The sequence below is a fragment of the Euprymna scolopes genome, chromosome 46, assembly GCF_053919585.1.
Source record: "Euprymna scolopes isolate OS-2025 chromosome 46, ASM5391958v1, whole genome shotgun sequence".
Lineage (NCBI taxonomy): Eukaryota > Metazoa > Mollusca > Cephalopoda > Sepiida > Sepiolidae > Euprymna > Euprymna scolopes.
Window position 1 is genome coordinate 137,240,841 of NC_136527.1, and position 22,035 is coordinate 137,262,875.

General features: G+C 39.0%; 1 protein-coding gene across 2 annotated transcripts in view; it reads right to left on the reverse strand.

Moving 5' to 3' along the window:
• Positions 1-22,035, reverse strand: part of LOC145271411 (uncharacterized) — a 681,202-nt gene that overhangs the window by 267,330 nt on the left and 391,837 nt on the right. For both annotated transcript variants that reach the window (XM_080126945.1, XM_080126944.1), the window contains one exon: positions 1,463-1,495. In XM_080126945.1, the coding sequence (XP_079983071.1) occupies positions 1,463-1,495 (33 nt within the window). The remainder of the gene's footprint in view (positions 1-1,462; positions 1,496-22,035) is intronic.

Sequence of the window (22,035 nt, forward strand, 5' to 3'; positions counted from 1 at the left end):
ACGTGCATTTACGGACCAACAGTTGCTTAATCTCTTACAATTTCTTAACAAAATAACGGTGCTAGTGTATTTATTGATCTGTGCTGAAATAATAACAAATTGTAGGCGTCTTTCTCTGATGGTATTAGATATGGCAGGCAGGTTGCCATAAAGTTGCTGCTTCGTGGGATGATTTTGCCAAGATATATTTAATACGGTTCGTATTACCTGTGTATAAGTCGACTTAAATGATCTGTGTCATGGCTATTTTCTGCACAGATAATTTCCTTTTTAGTATTTTTTTTTTTTGTAAGACATATTATAAATTGTTTCTCAGCATCCGTGAGCAATAGTACATGCATTTATGCATACTCCCCAAAGTCCATAAGCTGGGGCCTCACCACTGGATATAGTTTAAGGTCATATCCAGGACCCCCATTGAGGGACTTTTACCCTCTGCAGGGGGGCAGTCGGCGTATTCTAATGCCCCACCGACAGGGCCTTCTGATCAGGAGTAAAGGTCAAGCCCAGAAGCTCGTCAAAACATGGAGCCTACCAGAGACGAGAGCAATCCATCTCAATTGATGCCAGATGGGGACCAGAGCGTTAAGTTAAATGGTCTGTGTCATGGCTCTTTCCTGTTCAAGTCTGTTGCCAAGTACGTCCAAGGATGGAATACTCTTGCCATATCTGGGCAGGAGCTGCTAAAAACAGCCTATCCTGCCTTGACAGAGTACAAAATAGACTTTGTGGCTTAGTGGGGGATGCCCTTTTCTCTACCCTGCAACCTCTCTCCCACAGAAGAGACGTTGCGAGCCTGTCCTTGTTTTATCGTTATTTCCATGGCAGATGCTCGTCTGAACTCCAATCTCTGGTCCCCCCTCGCCAATCTTTCACGAAAAACACCCGTCTAGCTGAATCCACTGTGAAAAATTTCCCCCACTCTGTATCTGTGCCTAAATCAAAGCGCGGATTCCATGAACAAAGCTTCTTTCTTAGAACTGCACGCCTGTGGAACTCTGTTCCATCTGCCTGCTTCCCTCCAGACTACAACTTGGATGTCTTCAAGTCCAATGTTAACAAATTCCTAATGAACCGCCCCCTTAAGTAAACACTTCAGCAAATCTCCTCACTAACTTAATGTACTTGCAATAACCCTTATCCCTAAGTGGCTTCCGGGCCTTGATAAGTGGTGATCACTGTGTAAAAAAAAAAATATGTTGGGGGAAAACCAGCTCCCCATACATAGGGGAATGTCTAAATGAATAGCAATCATACGGAATAGCAATTGTCTGATATGCACTGCTCTTTAAATTTTTTTAGCGGGTTGGTTAATTTTTTTTTTTTTTGCGCTCGCATGGGTACTTGCTATTTTCTTTTAAGGCCGAGTTGCTCAATGTTTTTACAATAAAACCGCTCCACACCCGAGTAACGCCGGGTACCCCCACTAGTAGATTTAGAAATAGAAGAATGTATAACTCACTGTGCTTACATCTGGTAATGCTGGTGGAGCTCTCTGGAAAAAATAGAGATAGAATCGTTTTAGGAGCAATAAAAACGGACTGATATAAGCGTCTATACTTGAATTGTTGCAGATTTAGATTAAAAAAAAAAAATGTTGAATGTTGAACAAAGATGGCGGCAAAGAATCAAATGCAGGTTCGCGACAGAGACTGAATCCAAAACTTGACGGTTTTAATAGTAACTTTGGAAGCTTCTGATTGGTTGGTTTATTATAAAAGTGGTTATAAAAATGATCGTCGAAATCATTGGTGTCATACCCTCATTATGGTCAAAAACGTTTTAATAAAAAAAACATAACATTATATCACACAAAATGGCAAGAGCTCGGTGGATGGCAGCGCTCAGGCTGGCTTTGGTATTGTGAGAGGTCATGTTGATGATGTTCTCGAAGTAGGACCAAACAAAGTAGTCTAGCGGCTTCAGGTCGAGGGAGGGGAGGGGGCGGTGAGAGAAGGGTGCAAAGTCGTAGCACTCCTCCTGAAGCCAAGCCAGGGTCTCTTTGGATTTCGATTACTACGACATTGTCCCTTTGACTACTGTATGCTTATTAACCCTTATCCTCGAGTGGCTTCTGGACCTGGATAAATGCTGACTCCTGTTGTAAAAAAAAAAAAAAATCATTTGAAATCAAAATTAAAAATTCCGCAAGAACTTTCAGCTTAGTAAGTAGGTACTATATCCTGTATTCGACGCTCTGAAAAACAATCGTTTGAAACGATTAGATCGCGCAAAAAAAAACCCTTTTTTAAAATGATGGATAAATAATGAAAACTTATTTGAAAAAAAAATCATTTACGGAAATAAACTATATAAACAAGATCAAAGTGTAGTATCTGTTCTTCGGATGCTGCACTTCCATTTCTTGTTCTCTTTCGGTGGAGGCACAGTCCTTCACGACTGAGACAATTTTTATTTTTGTACCAATCACCAATACCGGGAGAGTTCTACAACGACCGCCAAATAGGCAAGACGCCTATGTTGCCTCCAGTAAGACATGCAACACGTCACCTGCCGGAATATCTCCAACTGAAGTATATCTGAAGACATGTAAATATGTATATAACTTTTCTTCCTTCTATATTATTGTTATACCTTTACTTTTCGTGTTTTTGTTAATTATTTGTGCAGACACAATAGTTTATCTATTATTTTCAGGGTCCCTGGCTTAGGTTTTTAAATTTTTTTTTATTTTCTCTTGCTCACCTTTACATCAAATCTGTTGCCAATGTCGCTGGAAAAATGGTGGGGTCGTTTTATCGATCCAATAGATATCTACTCTTATTAATATAGTGACGAAGGAAAACACCCAGTAATGTTGAAATTTATGAAGCAATGGTTGCCTAACCCTTAACAAAGATAATGTATTTAAATGTTAAATAAAATTATTTAACATGTTTGGCCTTGAGGCCAAGATCAAAGTGTAGTATCTGTTCCGGCAGATGCTGCACTTAAGATAATTTGTACCAGTCAATGGAGGGGAAACCCTCTATACTGGGAACCGCCTGGGTAATACCTAGGAGGTCCACCCTCCCAGGCCTTGCCACCGGGCTTTCCGGTGGGGCAAGTTTATTGCTTGCTGCCTGAGGCGCCCCGACCGGGGAATGCCGACGGGGTTACTCAGGCAATTTTTAAAATTGCAGGAGTGCCCCTCCTTTAGGGGAGCCTGCGGGGTTCCCACTTTCCGGCCTTGTGCCACATAATGCTGATGTGGGCAGCATTTAAATAAAAACCCTCTATACTGGGACAATTATTATTTTTGGTAACCAGAGTGACCCCTTTTAGGGGAGCTGGTTTTTACCTCACATTAAAAACGGCCTTGTGCCTAATTTGCTCAGTGGGGGAGCAAATAAATACCATCTGTTCCGGCAGATGCTGCAGGCTATGACTAGCTATGACTAGCAAAGACCAGATGTGGGGGCAACCCCACATGCCTGACCTTTAACCAGCTCCCATTTCCCACCTCTCGGGAGCTGGTCCCCTTTTTCCCTTCCCCCTCCCTTCACTCCTCACATTAAAAATCGGCCTTGTGCCTAATTTGCTCGGTGGGGGAGCAAATAAATACCATCTGTTCCGGCAGATACTGCAAGCTATGACTAGCTATGACTAGCAAAGACCAGATGTGGGGGCAACCCCACATGCCTGACCTTTAACCAGCTCCCATTTCCCACCTCTCGGGAGCTGGTCCCCTTTTTCCCTTCCCCCTCCCTTCACTCCTCACATTAAAAATTGGCCTTGTGCCTAATTTGCTCGGTGGGGGAGCAAATAAATACCATCTGTTCCGGCAGATGCTGCAAGCTATGACTAGCTATGACTAGCAAAGACCAGATGTGGGGGCAACCCCACATGCCTGACCATTAACCAGCTCCCATTTCCCACCTCTCGGGAGCTGGTCCCCTTTTTCCCTTCCCCCTCCCTTCACTCCTCACATTAAAAATCGGCCTTGTGCCTAATTTGCTCGGTGGGGGAGCAAATAAATACCATCTGTTCCGGCAGATGCTGCAAGCTATGACTAGCTATGACTAGCAAAGACCAGATGTGGGGGCAACCCCACATGCCTGACCATTAACCAGCTCCCATTTCCCACCTCTCGGGAGCTGGTCCCCTTTTTCCCTTCCCCCTCCCTTCACTCCTCACATTAAAAATCGGCCTTGTGCCTAATTTGCTCGGTGGGGGAGCAAATAAATACCATCTGTTCCGACAGATGCTGCACTTCCATTTCTTGTTCTCTTTCGGTGGAGGAACAGTCGTTCACGACTGAGACAATTTTTATCTCCACGTTAACAAACGACCCTGGTGTCTAACTCTGTCCCGTGGGGACACTCATTATGTTCAAGACTTCTCATCACTGCCACCAAATTTCTTAAACAACCATTGTACTGTGCGTTCAGTAGTAGCTCCTGGGCCAAATGCTTTGTTTATATCGCAAGTTGTTTCAGCAGCTTTTCACCCTAGCTTGAATTGAAATAAGAAAATTGTGCAATAATATACATAATAAGATATATAAAGTAAACGTATTGTAACGAAAACTTATTTGAAAATACATCATTTGAAATCAAAATTAGAAATTCTGCAAGAACTTTGTTTGCAACCTAATAATTTAGCCTAAATGTGTGTGTGTGTGTGTGTGTGTGTGTGTGTATATATATGGGTGCACCTAACTCCTAGAATTAACTAAAATTTTCCTTATTCCAATGTTCAGATTTATGTTTTTAAAATGATATTTTTATCGTGTGTGTGCTACCATAGTTTATGTAAACCAAAACTTAAACAGTTATATTGAATTTGAAGTTTTCTCTTCCCTGCAGCCTCTCTCCCACAGAAGAGACGCTGCGAGCCTGTCTTTGTTTTATCGTTATTTCCATGGCAGGTGCTCGTCTGAGCTCCAATCTCTCGTCTCCCCCTCGCCAATCTTTCACGAGAAACACCCGTCTGGCTGAAACTAGTGTCAATAATTTTCCCCACTCTTTATCTGTGCCTAAATCCAAACGTAGATTCCAGGAGCAAAGCTTCTTTCTTAGAACTGCACGCCAGTGGAACTCTCTGCCGCCTGCCTGTTTCCCACCTAACTACAACTTGGACGTCTTCAAGCCCAAAATAAACAAACTCCTGACAAACCGCCCCCTTAAGTAAGACACTCTATCTAACCCCCAATACTAATGATTACTACAATACTATCTCATTGATTACTGTACACGCAATAACCCTTATCCCTGAGTGGCCTTCGGGCCTTGATAAGTGGTAACCCCCATGTAAAAAAAAAAGAAAAAAAAAGGATTATCTCCCTTTCTGTCTTGTATTATAACCTGAAAACAAGACGTAATTGCTTTAAAACGGTTGTCATTTTAAAATCTATAATATAAAGCTGAATGTCTGTGTGTGTGTGTGTGTGTGTGTGTGTGTGTGTGTGTGTGTGTGTGTGGTCACGAATAAGCTCCTATATGGTTGACTATTTTAAAAAACTGATTACATATAATGATAGAAGATGTATCGAGACACAGGAATGGGTATGTTTGATCTGGCAGAACGATGGTTCATTAAAATTGTGGGGTCTGCATTCGCGCCTAGACACAAAGTATGGAAATAAAAAAAATTAAAAAGAAACGTTTACAAGTGTTTTTGATATAGATGTACATAAGAATACTTCGATAAGTATGTTTTAACTTAAATAGGGATGGTATAATAAAATCGTGGGGTTTGCGTTCGCACCTGGCAGCCATCGAATGGAAATATGGCACAAACTTTAATAAAGACTTTTCATATCTATCTGCGTAAGTATACTTTGATAATTATGTTTCAGTTTGAAGAAATATGGTATAATAAAATTATGGGGTGTTCGTTTGCGCTTGACCTCCATAGAATGGAAATATGTCACAAAGTTTAACAAGGTTTTTTAATATCGATCCACAGAATATTGTGATAAGTGTTTCAGTGTGAACAGGTGTGGTATAATAAATTATGGGGTGTATCTATTTTATTTTTACTTTCATCATATTTTGCTTTGGTTTTGATACCCTCAAATTCGAAGCTATCTCTTTACAACCCTTCCTTTTCATAACCTATCATACTTTCATAAATCAGAGTCCATTTTCTGTAGGCTGTTTTTGAACCCAGTCAACGACGGGTACTTTTGCTAGTATATAGATATATATAGATATAGTCCATATGAAAATGCATAAAAAATCATACGAAAAGATTCTATAGTCTCTCATTAACAAATAAATAAACAAATAAATAAATAAAGGTAAAATAATTTTTTAAATTAATTAGATGAGTTCACTCTCAATTGAAGAAGGAAACTGTTGTTACAGTTATGTCCCCTTGTTATGAAGTATTATAGTCAGCCAACGTACTTCTAACTTCCGGTGTGTTTGTGACAGGGCAAATCATTTTCTTTATTTTTATCGTTCTTCAGTATTTCTCTTGCAAAGCGATTTATTCAAATAAAATATGAGAAAAAAGACATTATTGCTTTGGTTTTGATACCCCCAAATTCGAAGCTATCTCTTTACAACCCTTCCTATTCATAACCTATCCTACGTTCATAAATCAGAGTCCATTTTCTGTAGGCTGTTTTTGAACCCAGTCAACGACGGGTACTTTTGCTAGTATATATATATATATATATATATATATATATATATATATATATAGTACTTTAATGGAGAATGCTCCGACGAACTACAAGCCCTTGTACCCCTTCAATGTAACCCTAACCCCCGACATGAAAGTTTATCTCCACATTCTGCTCTGGTTTTGAACCAAAGATGTGAGCATGTCAATATTCAATTTAGCTTCGAGTATACATATATCCATAGATAGATATATATATATATATATATACTAGCAGTTCCATCCAGCTTTGCTCGGGCCCTATGTACTGTTCATAAGGTTTTTTTTTTTTTTTTTTTTTTTTTTACATAGTATCACCACATTATCAAGGCCAAGAGGCCACTCAAGGATAAGGGTTAAAGAGTGGACAGTAGAAATTGGACAATATAGTAATCATTAGTAATGAAAATTTGGTAAATTTGATAACTTATATGGAACGGCTCATCAAGAACTTATTTACGTTAGACTTGAACACAGCCATATTGTAGTCAGCCGGAAAGCAGGAAAACGTAGGCTGTTTTTGAACCCAGTCAACGACGGGTACTTTTGCTAGCATATATATATATATATATAAAGTATGAACACCTTTTCTCTTCGCACAGAAGGGACATAGCGAGCTTGTCTCTGCTTTTTATCTCTTATTTTCATGGCAAGTGCTCGACTGAGCTCCAATCTATGTCCAAACTTTCACGGAGAAGCACTCGTCTAGCTGAAACCACTATCATTAATTTCCCACACTCTTTATCTGTGTCTAAACCTAAACCTAGATTCCATGAACAAAGGTTTTTTTTTTCTTAAACCTTGTGGAACTGTCTTCCGTTTGCCTGCCTTCCAGCTGACTACGATATGATTGTCTTCAAGTCCAACGTAAACAAATTTCTTGATGAACCGTCCCTTAAGTAATCCAGTTTAGCAAATTTCAACAACTAACGATTACTATGATATTGTCCCAGTGACTACTGTACATCCTTTAACCATTATCCTCGAGTGGTCTCTGGGACTTGATAAGTGGTGATGCCTATAAAAAAAAATTGTGGAACTCTCTTCCGTTTTCCTGCTTTCCAACTGACTACAATATGGCCGTCTTCAAGTCCAATGTAAACAAGTTCTTGATGAGCCGTTACCCCTTAAGTTAACAAATTTACCGAATTTCCATTACTATATTGTCCAATTGACTACTGCACACTTTTTAACCCTTATCCTCGAGTGGCCTCTGGACCTTGATAAGTGGCAATGCCTATGTAACAAAATATATACACTTGTGCCCGATATTATTCATACCCCCCCTTGAAAATTGAGTTTATTAGGTGTAACTTTGTAAGAATTTATTGTTTACGTCCATATTGATACATATTCTTAATAAACCTCTTCTGATCATTTTCGTCATTTTAAAATCTCGGGATACTTGTAATAAAAGAAATATACAGCTATTTATAAAATCTGCAATGTTCAAAAATAATCATACCCCCTTATTTTTTCAGTATTAATCGAGTTTCTGACTGTTTGTTTCCTGTTTGATTCTTATTTTGAATGCTTTTATACAACCTTTGATTAATTTCATTTCGTTTTTTGCATTTTTCAGAAATTAAAATGATATCAACTGAAAACCAAAAAAAGAATAAAAATTATTAGAATGGGGAAGAAAAAAGAGCTTAGTAATGATCTTAGGACTAAAATTGTGAATTCATATAAGGATGGTTTAGGTTACAAGTCAATTTCCAAGAAATTTGAGGTCCCTACAGCAACAGTACAGAGCATCATCAAAAAGTTCCAGAGCCACCACACAACAAACAACTTGATTGGTAGAGGAAGGAAAAGGAAACTGTCTGCTAGAGCCACCAGGAATATTGTAAGAAGTGTTAATGCAAATCCAACCACCACTACTAAGGACATTTTAGAAAATCTGGAGTCTTCTGGCATAAAAATATCAAGGCAAACATTGCAAAGGACTCTGCATGAAAATGGTCTGAAAGGAAGAAGACCAAGAAGGACTCCATTGCACACCGGAAAAAGCCTTGCAGCACGTCTAAAGTTTGCTAGGACCCATGTGAATTCTCCAGAGTCCGTTTTCTCAAGTATTTTGTGGACTGACGAAACAAAAATTGAATTGTTTGGCCATATGGATGCTTCTTACGTTTGGAGGAAGAAAGGAGAAGCTTACAACCCAAAGAACACCATACCCACGGTGAAACATGGTGGTGGTAGCCTAATGTTTTGGGGCTCCTTTTCGGCTAGTGGTCCAGGTAGTTTGGTCAAGATAGATGGAACCATGAAGAAGGAGCAATATTTGGAGATACTCCAGAAAAACATTAGACAGGATGCGGAGAAGCTCCATTTAGGACCAAACTGGGTCCTTCAACAGGATAATGATCCAAAACATACTGCCAAAATAGTCAAGAAATGGTTTGAGGATAATCACATTAATGTTTTGGAATGGCCTAGCCAGAGTCCTGACCTGAACCCTATCGAAAACCTCTGGCACATATTGAAAACTGAGGTTAAAAAGCGGAAACCTAGAAATTTGAGGGATTAAGAGAACTACTGCATTGAAGAATGGTCAAAAATCAGTGTTGATGCTTGTAAAAACCTTGTTGATAAATATCCAAAACGGTTACAGGCAGTTATTAAGAATAAAGAACATGCTACTGACTATTAGTAAGAGAGGTATGAATAATTTTGAACTAGTGCCATTATTGTTTTTCTTAGTATAATGCTTCAAACTTGCATAATTTATTTATTTGTTGAGTTTAAATTAAATGCTTATGCTTGATTTATTGTTTGAAATCCCTTTAATATTGTCTATCTTCTGGTTTGAGCAATATTCTTATAGAAATCTCAAAGATCCGAGGGGTATGAATAATATCGGGCACAAGTGTATATATATATAACAAATTTACCGAATTTCCATTACTAGCGATTACTATCTTGTCCAATTGACTACTGTACACTTTCAACTCTTATCCTCGAGTGGCCTCTTGGCCTTGATAAGTGGTAATGCCTATGTAACAAAAAATACATGTATATATATATATATATATATAACAAATTCACCGAATTTCCATTACTAACGATTACTATATTGTCCAACTGTACACTTTTCAACCCTTCTCCTCGAGTGGCCTCTTGGCCTTGATAAGTGGTAATGCCTATGTAACAATATATATATATGTGTATATATATAACAAATTTACCGAATTTCCATTACTAACGATTGTTATATTTTCCAATTGACTAGTGTACACTTTTCAACCCTTATCCTCGAGTGGCCTCTGGGCCTTGATAAGTGATAATACCTATGTAACAATATATATATATATATATATACACCAAATTTACCGAATTTCCATTACAACGATTACTATATTGTCCAACTTTACACTTTTCAACCCTTATCCTCGAGTGGCCTCTGGCCTTGATAAGTGGTAATGCTAATGTAACAATATATATATGCATATATATATACACATATATATATATAAATATATAACAAATTTACCGAATTTCCATTACTAACGATTACTATATTGTCCAACTGTACAGTTTTCAACCCTTATCCTCGAGTGGCCTCTGTGCCTTGATAAGTGGTAATGCCTATGTAACAAAAATATATATATATATATATATATATATATATAACAAATTTACCGAATTTCAATTACTAGCGATTACTATATTGTCCAATTGACTACTGTACACTTTTCAACCCTTATCCTCGAGTCGCCTCAGGGCCTTGATAAACGGTAATGCCTATGTAACAAAAAATATAAATATATTTATATAACAAATTTACCGAATTACTATATTGTCCAACTGTACAGTTTTCAACCCTTATCCTCGAGTGGCCTCTGTGCCTTGATAAGTGGTGATGCCTACGTAAAAAACAGCAAATAACAAAAACAACATGATATCAGACAGATAAACCTTCGCCGACTTCATATGCAACAACTCAAAGCCTTGTCTGTTCTCAGCATCGGGGGCGTAAAAATCTATCGCCAGGCTGATGAATAGTTGCAATTAACGAGGAGGACTTTAATGTTCGTTCCAAAAGTAACGCCTCCCATTTTTTTTTTTATTTTATTTTACATTCCGCCCGAATGGATCAGCTGGTGCTAACAGATCAGGCTGTCTGAAGATATTGATGCTTTTTCCCCCTTTCTATCCTCCCCCAACCTCCCACACTTCCTGACTGGTTTCCTTAGAAATTTGTTATATGACGGAGAGTCGTGTGTGTTGTCACCTCTGTCAAAAGTTTTAGGCAGACATACAAACATAGATTTATATATTTGTAGCTTAAATTTTCGACCCAAACCAATTAAACAGCTTGCCCTATCTCTGATTACCCTTTATGTAAAATTTCAAATGTTTAGACCAGAAATTGTCTGAGTAATTTGGTAGAGACCGCAGAGGTCAATTTGTTTTTAAATTTGCCCCCTATTATGACCCCTTAACATTTATAGTTTTGGGTTCAAATCAAGTTATTAAGTTAGATCCATGTCCAAGGAACCTATATCTAAAGTTTAAATTGTTTATACCCAAAATTGTCAGAGGAGTTTTGTAGAGTTCTCAAAGGTCAAATCGTTGAACTTTGACCCCTTAACAGCCAAATTTCTGGCCGAAAACAGATTACAAAGATTTCCCCCAAATCTCAGTACCCTGTATATCAATTTTCGAGTCTGTAGACTGAAAATTGACAGAGTTATTGTGTAGGGAAATGTACACAGACAAACACACCGACAGACACTTTCACTTTTATAGATATATAGATACACATTTGTTTTCACATGTGACGGCACGGGCCTTAACAAATTCGTCCAAGCAATTCTGAATACCACCGCCAAATCGACATGCCACGCCACAAACAAATATTGTTGAATTGACTCACGTTCGCAAGCAGAACTGAATAATCTCGCCGAATCAACACGCTATGATATTAAAATCCAATAACACAAGATCCTGCCTTAGCATAGTTCAGAATACACTTTGTAGCCTCGTAGGGGATGCTCTTTTCTCTTCCCTTCAACCTCTTTCTCACAGAAGAGATATTGTGAGCTTGCCTCTGCTTTATCGTTATTTTCATGGCAAGTGCTCGTCTGAGCTTCAATCTATAGTCCCCCCTCGCCGAACTTTCACGAAAAACACTTCTCTAGCCAAAATCACACTTTTCTTTTAACGGTTAATTTAAAAAAAAAAAAAAATCTTCTGAACACTATTAAAAGTTAAATTCTTCACTAGTTTGCAGTTTGGAGACGGAAGTGTCTTTGAGATAAGTGATTTCTATACTAATTCGCACTTTTTATTTTTAGATTCAAACTTTCATGAAAAACACTTCTCTAGCTGTAAACACTATCAATAATTTCCCCCACTCTTTATCTGTGCCGAAACGTAAACGTAGATTCCATGAACAAAGCTTCTTTCTTAGAACTGCACGCCTGTGGAACTCTATTCCGGTTGCCTGCTTTCCAGCTGACTACAACCTGATTATCTTCAAGTCCAACGTAAACAAATTCTTGATGAACCGTCCTCCTAAGTATTTTCACATGTGATGGCACGGGCCTTAACAAATTCGTCCACGCAATTCTGAATACCATCGCCAAATCGACATGCCACGCTGTTATATAATAGTCTTATTATTATTGTTTTGTTGTTGTTATTCGTTGTTATTGTTGTTAAAAGTGAGTCTTATTAAGAGAGATGTTGTTGAGAGACTTAGAGAGATGTTGTAAGAGAGATTGTTCGTGTTATAAAGAGATTCATATCTATAAAATGTTCATACTTAGAAGTGTAATAGTGTAATGAAGCTATTTGAGTGATGAAATAGTGTTCAGACATGTTGTGTATGTAAGAATTCAAGTTTCACATTCTAAGTTTCAAAGGTGACCGTCTCGCTTCTAGACGTTCGAATCCCAACTCCAGACTATCGTCTGTCGTCCTCAGACTCCCTCTCCGACTCTCCCTCAGTTTCTCTCCGCTTAACTCTAAAGTTTTTAACTATATCGAGAACTTCCGTTTTTCCATGACGTCATACACATGTTAAAACATGTGTCTTCTTTCACGTGTTCTGGAAATGCGTGTCCAAAACTTTTTCCTTTGTTTACAAAAGGAATTTTAACCTATATTCCCAGTAACCTATATTTCCAATATGTTAAAAACATGTTTATTAAATTATCTTATAGTTGCATTCTTCAATTGAATTTTCATAACAGAATTGACAATGCACATTCTTTTCTTAAAACTATTTTATCTCTAAGCTAAACAATGGTTTGTTTTTACATTCCATTTTCTAATTCTCTCCCGTAATCTATTTCTAAACCTAATTCACGAGGTTCGAATTTCGTCTATTCTATTTCATTTTTACATGTAACTAAATCTCTCTTTTTTTATACTTGCATGAAAAAGGGACAGCCCTTATCATGTAACAACACCACAAACAAATATTGTTGAATTGACACACGTTCCCAAGCAGTGCTGAATAATCTCGCGGGATCGACACGCTACGATATGAAAATCCAATAATGCGAGACACGTTATTAAAGGAGTGCCCCTCAAAACCCGCAAATCAGTTATCGGCTGGTTCTTTACATAGCTGTTGGGCGAAACCAAATCATCACTTTGGGGTAAGATGGGTGTAGTTCATTAGTGGATTTGTAATCGAAAGGTCCCGGGTTCGCTTTTCACCGCAGGCAGGCCAGACTCATATGCTTGTGCGTTTCCGCGCATGCTCGGCATGTGTGTGTGTGTTTGGGTGTGTGTGTTGAGGACCGCAAATTAGTTTAACATCCTGTGTCACTGTCCTCAGTCAGGTTTAGAGATGGCTACCGCAACATTTTTTCCATCCTGGATTTCTGCGATAAACATTAATTCTGTAACCCTTTCTCTCTCTCCTATCGCAAAACTCATTCATGTCCTGCAGGGCAAGGAACAAAAACGGAAAAAATCCACTATAAAACAACCAAACCAAACACTTGAAACTAGCGATTGAAGATTAAATAAGCTTGAAGAATAAAAACCTTCTACAAAATAACTGGATGCAACATGACTACTATTTTTTTTTTTTTAAATCAATTTTCACCCCAAACAAGGCACAGTGCCACTTTGAAGTAGGGGGCTACTATCGGGGACATAATTTGCAGGGGCATTATGAAGGAAGTTGAGCAGCAAGATGTCTGTTCACATTACACTTGAACTTGTGCATATCAGTACAGTTGGGAAAGCAGAATCCCGGAATGGAGTTTCAAAGACTTGCAGTTCTGGGGGAGAAACTATTGGAGTAAAAAAGGCTTTCTTACACCTAGGGATCTCTACTGTGAAGGGGTGGGACTTAGTTGCTTGTCAGGTTTGTCGGGGGTAGTCACGTCGAGGAGGTACAAGTCCTTGTTGTTCGTCAGAGCATTCACCATTAAAATATTTGTAAAACAGGCAGAAGGATGCAATATTTCGTCGATGGGACAAAGGTTGAAGCCTAGATGACAGTCCAGGACTTATCAGGTTGGCAACTCTCTTTTGAACCCTGTCCAAGCAAGATGCAGATGCACCAGTCCAAATGTGACAACAGTACTCCATACATGGGCGAATGGTGGCCTTATAGAGGTACAGGATACTTTTAAGTGAAAGTAATTTTCTAGCACGGTAGAAAGAGCCCACCTTCTTTGCAGCAGCCTTGGCAATTCTCTCAATGTATCTATTCTAGTTCATGTTCCCTGTAAACGTTAGGCTGAGGCGTTTTTATAAAAACAACCAAACCAAACACTCCAAACTAGCGATTCAAGATACAAACAGATGGTCACCGAAAAATTCTAAAAACCATAACTTTAGTAAAGGTATTTTTTGTTTTAAAAAAATAATAAATATTGAAAATTTCATTAAAAGTTATATCGAATTCATTAATATGGACTTTAGGGTTTTTTTTTTCCTAATGTTCCTATAAACATTAAATAATTTTTTTGTCAATTGTTATTTTTTTTTTTTTACACAGTGATCACCACTTATCAAGGCCCGGAAGCCACTCAGGAATAAGGGTTATTGCAAGTGAAAAATTTCCCCCACTCTGTATCTGTGCCTAAATCAAAACGCGGATTCCATGAACAAAGTTTCTTTCTTAGAACTGCACGCCTGTGGAACTCTGTTCCGTCTGCCTGCTTCCCTCCGGACTACAACTTGGATGTCTTCAAGTCCAATGTTAACAAATTCCTAATGAACCGCCCCCTTAAGTAAACACTTCAGCAAATCTCCTCACTAACTAATGTACTTGCAATAACCCTTATCCCTGAGTGGCTTCCGGGCCTTGATAAGTGGTGATCACTGTGTAAAAAAAAAAAAAATAAAAATAAAAATAAGCACAGATAAAGAATGGGGAAAAATTTTTGACAGTGGCGAGATTGGAGCTCAGACGAGCACTTGGCATGGAAATAACGATAAAACAATGACAGGTTCGCAACGTCTCTTCTGTGGGAGAGAGGTTGCAGGGAAGAGAAAAGGACATCTCCCACTAAACCACCAAGTCAATTTTGTACTCTGTCAAGGCGGGATAGGCTATTTTTAGCATGTAAGAAATAATTTTAATAATAACAAGTGAAGCCTGTGCGATCCTCCGTGAGTGGACAGTGAGGGATAAAAAATGACTAAGTTTGCCCCCCACCCAAAAAAAAAGTCCCCAGAGGACATCAAATCATGGTAAAAATGAACAAACGGTGCAGTTTTAGGCCTTAACGTATATAAATTTGAATTCTACATCATGCAAAAAAAAATAATAAAATAACTGTCCATCATATGCCCCCTCCCCACTTCATTTAGCCCCCAAAAGTCCCCAAGGCCTTAACATATTTAAATTTGAGTTCAGCGCCATGCAAAACTGCTAAATAGACATATACAAAAAATTTTGGACAAATATGATAAAATAGTCCCCAAAATGGAGTGTTTTTATTAGCCCTAAAAGAGCCCCTGGGGCACACCCAAGCGTTATCGCGAAGTATAGACAAACAAAATTATATAGAAATCAGTTAGTTACAACTTTTCAGAAAGTTTTATAAAAATCTAAGGCATTAATTTTTTTTTGTAATAAGCACAAAAGTGTCAATTTTAGCCATTTTAACCCGAATGGCACTCCTAGTGGGGGAAACTGGAGTTTTCCTGGGAAACTTACTTTTTTACTCATATCATGTTTAATGTTTGTGCAAATTTTTTTTTTAAATTCCAAGGCGTAGTTATTGAGAAAAGTGCATATGGACGAACGGATAAGGGTGAATTTACAAGTCCACCCTCTCATTGTCGGGGGGGGGGGGAGGCAAAAATTTTTTTAAATAAAAACGAATCTCGAGGAACCTTTGACCGACCCATTTTCAAGTAAATAACGATTTAAATAGAACAATTAGCGTTACATCAAATTGATAATGGAGGCAAGGGGAGGGGCTGAAGCCAAAGAATGAAACCACCCGGCGGGGGTGGGGATTAAATAAATAAATCACCCGTAATATGCCGTCCATAATTCACAACTCGGGGCTACGGTCATGTTGGATGGTTAGGTGGGGTGTTTGACACAGGGTTCAAGATAGACTAAATTGTGGAGGAAAGAATGGTTATATTTTTACGGCTAATATGGTTGATAAAAGTGTAATTTCTAAGATAAATAAAGTCGACATTGGCAAAGATATCGGCCGTGGACCACTAGGTGTGTCAGAAATTTCGTGAAAAATAGTGAATAATTCCACTCCACCCCATCTTTTCAAGCTTATAACTCCTCGAAAAATGTAATTCAAGCCCTAATTTTTTTTTTCAATTAAAGGAGCAAGAACCAAGGTTTCATTAAAAAAAAAAAAAAAAAAAAAAAAACGTGTGTTTAAAAAAAAAAAAGGTTTTAAACTTCGGACTTTACAGGTAAATTTCTAAAAAACACTACTTTTTTTGTTTTAAATTTGAATATATTATTTATTGACCTTTTCTCTTCAATTTGTGATATATAAGACTTTCGTGAGTAAATTAATTATTTACTTTTTAATAGACATTTCAAAATGGGAGGCGTGAATTATTCGACCCCCTGTCTTTTAAAGCTTATAACTCCTCGAAAAATCTAATTCAAGCCCCAATTATTTTGTCAATTAATTAAAGGAGCAGGGACCAAGGTTTCATTAAAAAACAAAAAAAAACAAACAAACAACGTGTTTTTTTTTGTTTTTTTTAATGTTTTAAACTTCGGACTTTACAGGTAAATTTCTAAAAAACACTACTTTTTTTGTTTTAAATTTGAATATATTATTTATTGACCTTTTCTCTTCAATTTGTGATATATAAGACTTTGGTGAGTAAATTAATTATTTACTTTTTAATAGACACTTCAAAATGGGAGGCCTGAATTATTCGACCCCCTGTCTTTCCAAGCTTATAACTACTCGAAAAATGTAATTCAAGCCCTAATTTTTTTTTTTTCAATTAAAGGAGCAGGGACCAAGGTTTCATTAGAAAAAAACACAAAAAAAACAATGTGTTTTTTTTTTGTTTTAAAGATTTTAAACTTCGGACTTTACAGGTAAATTTCTAAAAACACTACTTTTTTTGTTTTAAATTTGAATATATTATTTATTGACATTTTCTCTTCAATTTGTGATATATAACACTTTGGTGAGTATATTATATATATATATATATATATATATATATATATAAAATCAATATTCTTAAACGTTATTTTATCTTTAAAAATTATCAAGAATAAAGAACAACCAAAATCAAGTGAATGGAATGTTCAAAATATTTGTTTAAATTCCACAAAAATCAGGAAAATAAGGCAACTTGTTATGCCCTTCGAGTGAACCGATTTGAGATATTACGATTTATATGTGATATAAAAAGTTTTAAAAAGTTGTGAAGCGAGCAACCGCTTCTCTGAAAGAAGCCTTTTGTAGACATACAGAAAAGGCGAACACGCATACATACATGAATACATGATGATTGCAACGTCTTGTCAGACGAGTGCCACTCCCTCAGATATTTAAAATCTATGAGCCCAATTTCCTGAGGGAGTATCTATACAAAGATGATGTCACAGAGTCTTAGCTTTGTACGACAGCTAAGTCTCTCTCTCGGTTCAAAATGTTGAGATCCAGCAACAAGCAAGAGCAAGATAGCCAGCAACAAATTAAACTGCAGACCAACATAATGCGGGTACTGGTCTTCCGCTTTATGGTTTTTTAAATCAGAGATTTGCTTCTCCTAGAAAGGTTGCCTTCACCACGGCTTACGGGAGCCCTCTCCACCCCAATACACATATACACACACACAAATATACACAGTGCTAGTTGGCCGTTGATCCAGAAAAAGAGTTCATTCGCCCTTTTGAAGGTATTGTTTTTAATCCTTCAGGGAGACTAGCCGCCCTCCTCACCAAACAAGTCTGGTGGGGGAACCAGTTTAGTCGCCGGTGACCCAACCATGAGGCAGGTAGTACTGGGTTACATGGTACCAGTAGCATATGACATGACCTAACATACATATATACATTTTCGCTTTTATATTTATAGACTAGCAGTGGATATCCGGCGTTGCCCGAGTGTTTGTAGGTGCGTGTGAAAAAAAAAACCGAAGCCTTGACGCACATAGTAAAATGTGAAAAAAAAAAACAGGTGCCCGTTTTTGATTGACGTGGCGGCGATAGGTATTTAGCAGTTAGCATTTTGTGCGGGACAGTTTTTAATGAGGTCAATAAATCGGTTTGTTTGTTTTTAAAAACCCGCTCCCTGTTTATAAGGGGGAGCGTCTCGTCTCGAAATGAAAGCTACCGTCTGATATGACGAAGTCGACATTGACCAAACATTACTTAGCTCTCTAGAGACCACTGGCTTTAGGCCAGTAGGTAATTATTTGCTCCCTCACCGAGCAAATTAGACACAAGGCCAATTTTTAATGTGAGGAGTGAAGAGAAGGGGAAGCGGAAATGGGGACCAGCTCCCGAGAGGTGGGAAATGGGAGCTGGTAAAAGGTCAGGCATGTGGGGTTGCCCCCACATCTGGTCTTTGCTTGCAGTATCTGTCGGAACAGATACTACACTTTCATCTTGTCACCCGGGCCCCGGAGGGCGCGCGGGCCAGTATGGATTTATTTGCTTCCCCACTGAGCAAATTAGGCACAAGGCCAATTTTTAATGTGAGGAGTGAAGGGAGGAGGAAGGGGAGAAGGGGACCAGCTCCCGAGAGGTGGGAAATGGGAGCTGGTTAAAGGTCAGGCATGTGGGGTTGCCCCCACATCTGGTCTTTGCTAGTCATAGCTTGCAGCATCTGCCGGAACAGATACTACACTTTGATCTTGTCACCCGGGCCCCGGAGGGCGCGCAGGCCAGTGTCGATTTATTTGCTTCCCCACTGAGCAAATAAGGCACAAGGCCGTTTTTTAATGTGGAGAGAGAGGGAGGGGGGAGGGAAAGGGGGATCCAGCTCCCAAGAGGTGGGAAATGGGAGCTGGATACTAACTGTGGTCTGTAGAGTGATCCCTACATTGACCAAGTTCAGATATGTGGGGTTACCCCCACATATGGTCTTTGCTAGTCTTTGCTTGCAGTATCTGCCGGAACAGATGGTATTTATTTGCTCCCCCACTGAGCAAATTAGGCACAAGGCCGTTTTTAATGTGAGGTAAAAACTAGCTCCCCTAAAAGTAGGCAAAAAAGGGGGCACTCTGGTTACCAAAAATAATAATTGTCCCAGTATAGAGGGTTTCCCCTCCATTGACTGGTACAAATTATCTTAAGTGCAGTATCTGCCGGAACAGATACTACACTTTGATCTTGTCACCCGGGCCCCGGAGGGCGCGCAGGCCAGTAGGTATTTATTTGCTCCCCCACCGAGCAAATTAGGCACAAGGCCAATTTGTAATGTGAGGAGTGAAGAGAGGGGGAAGGGAAAAAGGGGACCAGCTCCCGAGAGGTGGGAAATGGGAGCTGTTTAAAGGTCAGGCATGTGGGGTTTGCCCCCATATCTGGTCTTTGCTCGCAGTATCTGTCGGAACAGATACTAACTTTGATCTTGTCGCCTGGGTCCCAGAGGGCACTCAGGCCAGTAGGTATTTATTTGCTCCCCCACCGAGCAAATTAGGCACAAGGCCGCTTTTTAATGTGAGGAGTGAAGGGAGGGGGGAAGGGAAAAAGGGGACCAGCTCCCGAGAGGTGGGAAATGGGAGCTGGTTAAAGGTCAGGCATGTGGGGTTGCCCCCATATCTGGTCTTTGCTTGCAGTATCTGTCGGAACAGATACTACACTTTGATCTTGTCGCCTAGGCCCCGGAGGGCGCGCAGGCCAGTAGGTATTTATTTGCTCCCCCACCGAGCAAATTAGGCACAAGGCCCGCTTTTTAATGTGAGGAGTGAAGGGAGGGGGGGGAAGGGAAAAAGGGGACCAGCTCCCGAGAGGTGGGAAATGGGAGATGGTTAAAGGTCAGGTATGTGGGGTTGCCCCCACATCTGGTCTTTGCTTGCAGTATCTGTCGGACCAGATACTACACTTTGATCTTGTCGCCTAGGCCCCGGAGGGCGCGCAGGCCAGTAATTAGAGTCGAGTTTCACTTTTTTTTTATACTGAAAACCGAATGTAACGCGTGCCGATCGGAACATGTCGAATAATTACGTTTGAAAATCAATAAAATTAAATAGACAGGCGAGCTCCGTAGTTAACTCTGAGGTATTACAATTTATATGTGATATAAAGAGTTTTAAGGAGTTGTGGACAGAGCAACCACTTCTCTGAAAGAAGCCTTTTGTAGACATACACAAAAAGCGGATATGCATACACACATTTTCGCTCTTATATACAGACTAGTGAGGGTTACCCAGCGTTGACCGGTGTTTTTCGGGGTATGTGAAAAAAACCCGAAAATGTGAAAAAAGACAAATCCTTCACGAAGTGCAGTTGGAAAATAGTAAAGTGTTAAAAAAAAACAGGTGCGCGTTTTTGATTGACGTGACGGCGATAGGTATTCAGCAGTAAGCATTTTGTGCGGGACAGTTTTGAATGAGGTGAATAAATCGGTTTGTTTGTTTTTAAAAACCTGCTCCCTGTTTATTAGGAGGAGCAAAATGAAAGCTAGTCTGATATGACGAAGTCGACATGGAACAAACGTTACTTAGCTCTCTTGAGACAACTGGCTTTCGGCCTGTGGTTAGAGTCGAGTTTCACTTTTTTTATACCGAAAACCGAATGTAACGCGTGCCAATATGGGAAATGTGGAATAATTAACGTTTGAAAGTCAATGAAATTAAATAGACAGGCGAGCTCCGTGGGTAACTCAGATATTACAATTTATAGATGAAATAAAAAGTTTTAAGAAGTTGTGAACCGAGCAAGCGCTTCTCTGAAAGAAGCCTTTTGTGGAAAAAGGAAAAGCGTACATACATACACACATACATTTTCGCTTTTATATATATAGATAAAGAGAAATATGAAGTTAGAATATTGTTTTATTACCAAAAATTTTTAGACCAGTAAAGTTAGACACACTTAAAATTACCAGAAAAATAGAAAAATTAGCAAAACTTTCTAAATATTTGTTATGCTCTTTGGCGCAATCACGTTAACACACCGGTTCTCACCAGATCACTGAAGTTAAGCAACGTTGAGCCTGGCCAGTATCAGATGGATGACCAGTTGGTTGGTTGGTTGGTTGGTTGGTTGTTTTTGTTTTACGGCATATCAACCCTTTTCGGGTTATTTAATGCCGAATCCAAAGATTTTGAAGAAAAATTTTTTTAATAAAATATATTTGTTGTTTTCACGTCGGTTTCTATTTAACCCATAGTTGGGACCCTAACAGGTACTACCACTCCAGGTCAGAGTGGATCTGGGAGCAATGGTAATTAAATGGGTGGCTTCGCACTCCACAAAGCCTGCAAGCTGAGGCCTCACCATCGGATATAGTTTAAGGTCATATCCAGGACCCCCATTGAGGGACTTTTACCCTCTGCAGGGGGGTAGTCAGTGTATTCTAATGCCCCACCGACAGGGCCGGATGACCATTTGGGAAAGCAAAGCACTCTATGTACCGCGAGGTAAAATACCAGGTTATGAAACTGGCGCGGTCTATCCTTCTCTCGAGGAAGCCGGTATTCTTTTCCAGCGTATCAAATTTCACTTCAAAAGAGCAAGAAGAAAACAGATTGCCTGAAAGCAGATAAAGGCTTTCTCACTAGCAAGAACCCGAAAAGTTGACCTAAGGAACGTGGTAGCCATTTGACATTGCAATAGCGAGAGATAATGTTGTCGCCAAAGTATTGCCTGAGAAGCTCTCTTGCCATATTGTTACATCATCTTATCATTGAAGTTCTCACTAGGGTTATCATAGAGGGGCACCAAATTGACGTTTGGTGTATAACATAAAAGGGGATTATGCGTGTCATAAAAGAATTCCGTGTGCGTATGATCGTCTAGTTTCATATGCGGTTGTGTGTGTT